Genomic DNA, 9596 nt, shown 5'->3' on the forward strand with positions numbered 1-9596 from the left:
CAAAAACAGTGATCAAATTCTTGATAAACCAATATATTCCAACGCATGGGTTTCCAAAGAAAGTCAGGTCAGATAATGGCACACATTTTAAGAATAATGACCTGCAAGAAGTTGAAGCAGCTTTAGGACTGAAACATGCGTTTGGAACAGTGTACCATCCTCAGTCACAGGGAAAAGTGGAAAGAATGAATCAGTCCATAAAAGGAAAAATAGGAAAAGTATGTGCACAAACAAAGTTAAGCTGGGTGGATGCCCTACCTTTAGCTTTAATGTCCATTAGGAGTTCAGTAAACTCTATTACAGGGTTCACTCCGTATGAGCTAACAACAGGGCAGCAGTTCCTGGGACCAGGAGTGGAATACAGATGTTAGAGGGAGGAGGAGCCTCTCTAAGGTACAAACCTTATTATAACCAACTAACAGCTTTGGTGTCAGCTTTCTCCAAACAGGTTGGATCGGAAAAGGGGGATCTACAGAGCCAGGCGCCATCTACCACGGACTGGGTCCTGCTGAAGGTGATCAAACGGAAGTGGTCGGAGCCGAGGTGGACAGGACCTTATAAGATGGTGGAGAGGACATCTCATGCAGTCAGACTGCAGGGGAAAGGAGAAAGCTGGTACCATTGGAGCCAGTGTGCAGCTACGGAACCGCCAATGAGAACTTTAGAACAAATAAGAACAGAAAAAGAGTAGAAGGGTCTTAAACGTTTAATGTTCGCAGGAAGAAGGTTCTGGAAAAAGGGGGGAGAGGTTCTCAAGATTTCTAAGCAAAGTTGTGTAAAGGATATAATGTTTATCTCTGTAAGCAGCCCACATTACTTTAGGCTGTGGAGATTGGGAGTCTTTGCTATTGTTTTATGTATAAGTGTTATGCTGCTGTTAATAGGAGTATTAACCACGAGGGACAAACACACAGGCGAGGGAGGAAGTTCCAGGAACAAAAGATCAACAGGACAAGAGGCGGATAAATGTTTAAAGGAGACGAGGAGCCAGGTACACATCAGACACGATTGAAATCATGCTACAACATACCAGTTTGATTTATGCGAAGTAATTGATTGTGGCCAAGATACAGGGACCTGGAGGGAGTATGATGTATATCTTTGCTTCTATGCCATTTACTATGACCCATGCCTGTCGTGGGATAATGTATTAACATGGACTGGGGTGCGATGGACCCCCAAGAGGTCGTCACCTTCGGATAATAGATGGAACATTTGAGACCATGTGAGCCTGACAAAGGGGCAACTCGATCATGCTTCAGAGCTAAAAAATCCACTTTTGTTAACCCTGACAAAATTTGATATTAATCCTAGTCCAAAAGAGGTACAGATTTACTGTGAGAGTGATGACAGAAGCTTTTATCTTGTAATAGGTGTAGATCAATCTGGAGTGGATAACATGGGATTATTGAAGGTAACTTTAGTGGACCCTCCCATGAGCCATCCACAAACTGAAAATACAAGTATGGAGGTAGAATCAAGTTCAGGAGTTGTGGTAATAGACCACAACAACCTTACAAGAAGGGATATTATTAAATTAGCTACCGGGTATGGGGATAAGAACTTATGGCTAGACTGGATGACAGCGACCGCAACCTCAATGAATATGAATAATTGTGTCGGGTATTCTTCGGCAAGGCCAACTCTATTTACTACCCCAGCCCCATTGTTCCCTAATATAGACCCAACAGGATTTCACTGCATGATGGCCCTCACCATGCAGGCGGATCCTCCAAATTGTACCACCTTAAGTGCTATTTTCCCACCTGTAAAGAATTCCACGTTACCTCCAGTGTTTACTCCAAGGGCCAACAATTACACGTGTTTTGCTCGAAAGTCAGATATAGTCTTGGGAGACATCCCCGCTGACTGGTGTCAGGATACGATTAATGTAACCGGTTGGCAGAATGCTAGCAAAATGGTTTGGGCCAGAGCTGATCTTTTTTGGTACTGTGGAGATAGAACACTGCATATTAGTCTACCTCCAGATTGGTCTGGAACCTGTGCAATGATCAGGTTAGGGGTACCCTTATTCCTCTTAGGAGAACGACAACAGGGAATAAATCCGTATACACGAATTCGCAGGGATTTGTTTGATGTCACATCTGGCTCAACCACTTACATAGATGCAATAGGTGTTCCTCGCGGTGTACCTGATGAATATAAATTGGCAGATCAGATAGCAGCAGGATTTGAGAATCTCCCAATTATCGGTGTTCTATTCCCAGTTACGCCGAATAAAAACGTTGACCGAATTAATTATGTACATTACAATGTACTTAGGCTAGCTAATAGAACTAGAGATGCGGTGGCGGGACTCTCTGAACAATTGGCAGCGACTTAATTGATGACAGTGCAAAATAGAATGGCTTTAGATATGTTGTTAGCAGAAAAGGGGGGAGTGTGCTCTATGTTTGGAGACCAATGTTGTACGTTTATCCCCAATAATACGGCACCCGATTGCTCGGTAACCAGAGCCCTGGAAGAACTAAGAACCTTGTCTGAAGAAATGCATGAACATTCCGGTATTAACAACCCTCTAGGAGGATTGTTCGATTCATGGTTTGGGAAATGGAAAGGATTAATTGTCTCTGTGTTTATGTCCCTCGGAGGTATGATTATTGTGTTAGTGTTGTGCGGATGTTGTTGTATTCCCTGTATTAGATCTTTGTTGAACAGGATAATTATTACAGCAATTGAAGGGAAGGCTCCCCTGCCCTTCCAGATGTCACAGATGGAGACGGAAACCATGGCCTTGGCAAGAAGGGAAGACTATGCATCGGAGAGTGAATGTGATGTAAAGAACTGGTTGGTTGGTCTCATTTTTATGAGACCAAAAGGGGGACTTGTAAATATATGGCTTACTTGTAAAACAGAAGGCTGGCTGCGAGTGTAAATGTATTCAGCATTTGGAAGCCTGTGGTGACGCTGAGTAACGCACGCAGAAGGTGGTCACGTGACGTTCCGTTTCACGCCCCGGATGAGTGCGAGGAGGTCATGTGATGCTCCGTTTCACGGGCCGAGGAGGTCACGTGATGCTCCGTTTCGTGGGCAAAAGAAGGTCACGTGGGGTCGGACATCCGGGAATGCGAGGAGACGGAGAATGGAGTCAGATCAACAGCCAATCAGAAGATAATTCTACCTCAATGTTTGTATGACGTTTTTTATTGTATAAAAGACTGGGTCAGGGACAGAACGGGGTCTTACTTTTTGAACTGGCACACTTTGTAGTTTGTCAGGGACAAAAAGGTTTAGACCCAGAGCTCTGAATGCTTTATCCACTTACTGTTTAAAATAAATTAAGAGTGTGAGACCGAATATCTTCTCCTATTGCTTCATTTAAAAGAACACGCAGGACTTGGCTCACACATAGAAGAAAGTAAGTTGGTAGATTGAGCCAAAGTCCATCAGTTGACTCCCAGGAAGATTGATCTGACATCTGCAGCAGTCAGAAAGGGACTAGGAGTATCTGGGGCTATTGAGGCAGGTGACGCCGTACCTTGGCATTCTGCTTGAACCAAGCATTGAGTGCATCTACAATTTTGCAAAATGTTTTGTTTGTCAGCTTTAAATTTGCTTATCATGCTTTGTTATGACTGTTCTTGGCATTTGCAAATGCTGTCAAGCATCTTCAAGCATCTGCTGCAATTTTGTGGAAGGTTCTGATGTGGTGTTTGAAAGTTTTTTGCTCTGTTAAGTCCATTCTTGACATTTGCAACTTCTTTCAAGAATGTTCTAGCACTTTCCACAATTTTGTGGAAAGCTCAGGTTTTGTCTTTCAAAATTACTTAAGTGGCTGTTTTGTGCACATATTTGTGACTTACAGCAGCTTACAGGTATATTTCAGTATTTTCTGCAATTTTGCACAAAGTTTTGTTTCACAATTTGGAAGTTGCTTATCTTGTTGTGTTATTTTGTTCTTCATATTTGCAACTGTTTTCAAGCACCTTCCAGTTGCTTTCCACATCTTTGCAGAAGGCTCTGACTTTGTGTTTCAAAGTTCCTTCTCTTCCTATGTTATGCATTTATTTGAAATCTGCAACTGCTGACATGAATATTTTAGTATTTTCTGCAATTTTGTGGAATGTACTTTTGCATTTCTGTTTGGAAGTTGCTTACCTTGCTGTGGTATGACTTTTCTTGACATTTATAAATGCTTTCAAGCATCTCCCAGCATTTTGCAGAAAAGTCTGCTTTTGGGTTTCAAAGTTGATTATCTGACTGCTTTCTGCATGTATTTGTAATCTACAACTGCTTACAAGTACATTTCGACGTTTTATACAATTTTGCAGAACTGCATATTTGGTGAGATAAGCAATTTTTGTATTAAAATCAATTTGTGATGTTCTCCAAACTAATGATAAATTCTTAAAGACTGTTGTAGATGTTACTGAACTGCATAACTCAGTGAAATAAACACCTTTGCACACTAAAACTAATGTTTGTAGCAGTTACCAAAAATCCTTGCATATTCGTTCAAACTCTTGGAGATGTTAGTAAACTGCATAACTCTGAGGTAAGCATCTTTGCACACGAAAACTCAACATTTACAGCATTATTCTTCAAAATGCTGGCACATTCTTAAAATCTCCTGTACATGCTTCAGAACTGCATAACTCATTGTGATAAGCATCTTTGCACCTTCAAACTAACATTTCAGGCAAAGTTTTCAAAATTACAGGCATTTTCTTAATGTCTGTTACTAAACTTTATAAGACTTTGGTTACCAGGATGCTGCCTGGATTAGAGGCTATGAACTATAAGGAGAGGCTAGAAAAACTTGGGTTGTTTTCTCTGGAATGGTGGAGATGGATGGGAGACTCAATAGAAGTCCATAAAATTGCACAATCACCTGATGAAGGAGCAGCGTTCTGAAAGCTAGTGTGCTTCCAATTAAACCTGTTGGACTATAACCTGGGGTTGTGTGATCTCTTTGTACACTCCAGTCCAACACCGGCATCTCCAAATCATCCATAAAATTGAAATGCATAGATAGAGCTGAAGGTCAGAATCTTGTTCCCAGATTTCAAATGTCCAAAACCAGGGGACATACATTTAAGGTGAGAGGGGAAATGTTCAAAGGAGATGTGAGGGGCAAGTTTTTACAGAGAGTAGCATGAATATGGTCACTCTACCAGGGAAAGTGGTGGAAGCAGATACGATAGAGGCATTTAAGACACTTTTAGATAAGCACATGAATATACAATCAATGGAGGGATATGGACCAAGGGCAGGCAAAAGGGATTAGTTTAGTTTGGCGTCATGTTTGGCACAACATCGTGGGTCGATGGGTCTGTTCCTATCCTGTACAATTCTATGTTCTGTCCTTGCTGGAAATGTTGATTTTAATGTGCAAAGTTGCTTATTCTCACTGTTATGCAATAGTCTGACGTGCACAAGAGACTTCCAGAATATTCAAGCACTTTGGAGAACTTGGCTGGAAATGTTGATTTTAATATCCAAAGGTGTTTTATCACACCAAGTTATGCAGTTTAGGAGCATCTTCAACAGACTAAGAATATGCCAGCACTTTGAAAAAGTTTATTAGAAATGCTGATGTTATTGTGTAAAGGTGCATACCTCAATGAACGAACATAGAACGTAGAACAGCACAGGCCCTTCAACCCTCGATGATGTGCTGACTTTTTATCCTCCTCTAAAATCAAGCTAACCCACGTTTTACTATCATCCATGTGCTTACACAAGAGTTGCTTGAATGTCCCCAGTGTATCTAACTCTACTTCCACTGTGGGCAGTGTATTTCACCTAACCACCGCTCTCCATGTAAACAACCAACCACTGATGTCTCCAAACTATGTGCACTAAGGAGGTTCCAATCTATATTAGGGAAGTTGAAGTCACCCATGACAACAATCCTGTTACTTCTGCACCCTTCCAAAATCTGCCTCCCACCTGCTCCTCCGTGTCTCTGTTGCTATTGGAGGGTCTATGGAAAAGTCCCAATAAAGTGACTGCTCCTTTCCTGTTTCTGACTTTAACCCACAATGACTCAATACATATACCCTCCTCAACACCCTCTCTTTCTGCAGTTGCGATACTGTCCCTGATTAGCCAGGCCACTCCCCCACCTCTTTTACCTCCATCCCTATTATTTTGAAACATCTAAACTCTAGAACATCCAACAACTGTGCCTGCCCCTATGATATCCAAGCCTTCATAATGGCCACAACATCGTAGCTCCAAGTATGATCCATGCTCTATATTCAGCACCTTATTCCTGACTTTTCTTGCGTTAAAATGGACACATTTCAACCCATCACACTGACTGCAACTTTGCCCGATCAACTGTCTATCCTTCACCACAGACTCTCTGCACACTGCATTTGCCTGTTCACTAGCTCCCCCATCCTCTGATCTGTAGCTCCAGTTGCCATCCACCTGCCAAACTAGTTTAAATCCTCCTGGACAGCTCTAGCAAACCTCCCACCCAGGATATTAGTGCCCCTGCAGTTCAGATGCAATCCATCCTCCTTATACAGGTCCCACCTTCCCCAGAAGGTATCCCAATGAAGCCTTCGCTCCTTCACCAGCTCTGCAGCCATATGTTTCAGCTGCACTCGCTCTCTGTTCCTAGTGTCACTTGCCCATGGCACCAGTTGCAATCCTGAGATTACTACTGTGTTGATCTTGCCTTTTAGCTTCCAACCTAACTCCCAATATTCATTTTTCAGGTCCTCATCCCTTTTCCTAGCTATGTCATTGGTAGCAATGTGTACAATGACTTCTGGCTGCACATCCTTCCCCTTAAGAATCCTATAGACTCCATCCGAGACATCCCTTCCCTGGCACCTGGGAGGTAACATACCATCCACAAATCTCGTTCATGACCACAGAATCTCCTGTCTGTTCCTCTCACCATTGAATCTCCTACCACTATCACTCTCCTATTCTCCCCCCTTTCCTTCTGAGCCACAAATATAGGCTCAATACCAGAGACCTGGCAGCTGTGGCTTTCCCCTAGTAGGTCATTTCCCTGCAACCCCCCCAACATATTCCAAAGCTGTGTTCTTAATATTGAGGGAATGGCTACAGGGGATCCCTGCACTGACTGCCTATTCCCTCTATCTGCACTGTGTCCCTCTCCCTATGTCTCTCCCATTACAACTCCTTCTCTCTCTCTGCCTCTCTCTCTATCTCTCTCTGACTGTCCATCATGTGAGACAACAGTCAAAATGAAACAGATTATAGGACTTTCCGCTGACCTGCAAAATCAAGGACTTCAGCATCAACTGTTCAGCGACCAACATCAGTGTCACTGGTATCACTGAACATGATGGAGATAATATCCCAGTGTCTACTTTTCAGAGACTGATCTGAATATCTTTTCCAACTTTTTTGTGGACTTGCCTCTCATTTATTATCTGTGTATATGTGTTATTGCTTCTCGCATTTAATAATTAATAAACTCTCTCTTTTGTTAAGCCAAGATAGTTTTGTTAAATTAATTGTATTTAAAACATAAAGTCATTTGTTTCCAATTGAAAGACACCCACATATAAAAGGATTCTTTAAAAATTAACCTTGTTGCAACCAACCAAGTGCATTGGTGAATAAAGAAGGGTAACCAGTTCATTCCTCCTCACTCATGAGTTTGACAATTTTGGGCATCCATATATAATATCATATCCATCCAATAAGATATGTAAGCTTAAAAGTATTCCTGAAAGTCATTCTGATGATTTTGCAAGCAAACATTTGGCTATTTGAGAAGATTTGTAGCTCAGGTTGAGGTTCTGGTTGGAAGTTTGCTGACTGAGCTGGAAGATTTGTTTTCAGACATTTTGTCACCATACTAGGTACAATCATCTGTGTGACTCCGATGAAGCACTGGTGTTATGTCCCGCTTTCTATTTATGTGTCTTGGTTTCTTAAGGTGGATCATTTATTTCCAGTTTTTTTTCTCAGAGGATGGTAGGATTTGTTGAGAAATTAGCGTCATCACAAAACTGAATAAATTAGAGGAAACCTATAACACCATCAACAATATCCTTACTGGCATAAAATTCACAAAAGAGGTGGAGAATGACAACAGACTCCCATTCGTAGACGTGACAGTGGAACGAACAGTTAATGGAGAACTACAAACCAGCATCTACAGGAAAACAACACACACAGACCAAATACTTAACTACAGAAGCAATCATCTCAACACCCACAAATGCAGCTGCATTATATCAATGAGCCACAACAAACTGCAGCACCCAGGAACTATGAACAGCAGAATATAAATACCTATACAGCATATTCAGGAAGTACGGGTACCCAATAAACACAGCCCACCGATTTCTCAATACCAAACCCAAACAAGCAGACACAACATGCCCAGAACCTCTAGCCACATTACCTTACATCAAAGACATTTCTGAAATGACTTGCAGACTACTCAGATCCCTTGGCATCATGGTAGCCCACAAACCTACCAACACACTTAAACAGCGGCTGACGAGCCTAAAAGACCCTATATAAACAACCAGCAAAACTACTGTCATATACAAAATACCAGTGCAAGGACTGTAACAAACACTATATCAGACAACTAGGCAAAAAACTAACCAGCAGGATATGTGAACACTAATTAGCCACCAAAAGACATGACCCACTATCACTAGTATCCTAACATACAGACGAAGAAGGAATTCGATCAATAAACACATTGATTTGGACCCCATCTACCATTCTCTGAGGAAAACAACTGGAAATGATATCACCCAACTTAAAAAACCAATACACCTAAATAGAAAGAGAGACATAACACCGGCTCATTGATGATCGTACCTAGTATTGTGACGAAACGTTTGAAAACAAATCTCTCAGCAAGCAAACTGACAACCACATATGACTACTATTAACATCAATGTACCCACCATCACAATCTCTGACAGATCAAAATGAATTCTATGAAAATCTAAAACATTTAGTCTGACTGAGTTTTTGAATTTTTTAAAACTCATTCATGGAATGTGGACATCACTGGTTAAACCACCGTTATTTCTCATTAGTAATTGCCCAGAGGGCAGTTAAGAGTCTAACACATTGCTGTGGGACTGGAGTTACGTGTGGGCCAGACCAGGTAAGGATGTCTGGTGACAAGACATTAGTGAACCAGATGAGATTTCTGACAATCAGCAACAATGTGATGACCATTCCTAATTCCAGATCTTTATTTAATTCAAATTCCACAATCTATCATTGTAGGATTTGAGCCTGTCCCTCCAGAACATTAACTGGATCACTAGATTGATAATCCAGTAAAAATGCTTCTAAGCCATTATTTCCAACCAATCATTTATATAACTCGTAAAAGTTATAACTTGTCTTGATCAGTTAACCCCAGTTCTAAAGGGAGTCATTTGTAAAATATGGCATAGGCAAGTGCAATAGTACTGAAACTCTACTGATGTGTACAAATCATAACTTGACTATCACCATGACAACCATTGGGTTTCCATACAAATAGAATACCATAAGGATTCACCCTCTTGCCAAACATTGCACATGATTGACTACACATCCACTCAGCAGGTTAAAAATGTCAAAATAACATATTTCATGAGGGCAAGTAGAGTGTAGGATGA

General features: G+C 41.4%; 1 protein-coding gene across 1 annotated transcript in view; it reads left to right on the forward strand.

The window, feature by feature from the left end:
• LOC122550274 overlaps positions 1-3092 on the forward strand; it is an 8826-nt gene extending 5734 nt beyond the window's left edge. The window contains exon 2 of the mRNA XM_043691020.1: positions 435-3092. Coding sequence (XP_043546955.1) covers positions 1400-2344 — 945 coding nt within the window. The 5' untranslated portion in view covers positions 435-1399 and the 3' untranslated portion in view covers positions 2345-3092. The remainder of the gene's footprint in view (positions 1-434) is intronic.
• Positions 3093-9596: the final 6504 nt, after the last annotated feature.

The sequence above is a fragment of the Chiloscyllium plagiosum genome, chromosome 5, assembly GCF_004010195.1.
Source record: "Chiloscyllium plagiosum isolate BGI_BamShark_2017 chromosome 5, ASM401019v2, whole genome shotgun sequence".
Classification (NCBI taxonomy): domain Eukaryota; kingdom Metazoa; phylum Chordata; class Chondrichthyes; order Orectolobiformes; family Hemiscylliidae; genus Chiloscyllium; species Chiloscyllium plagiosum.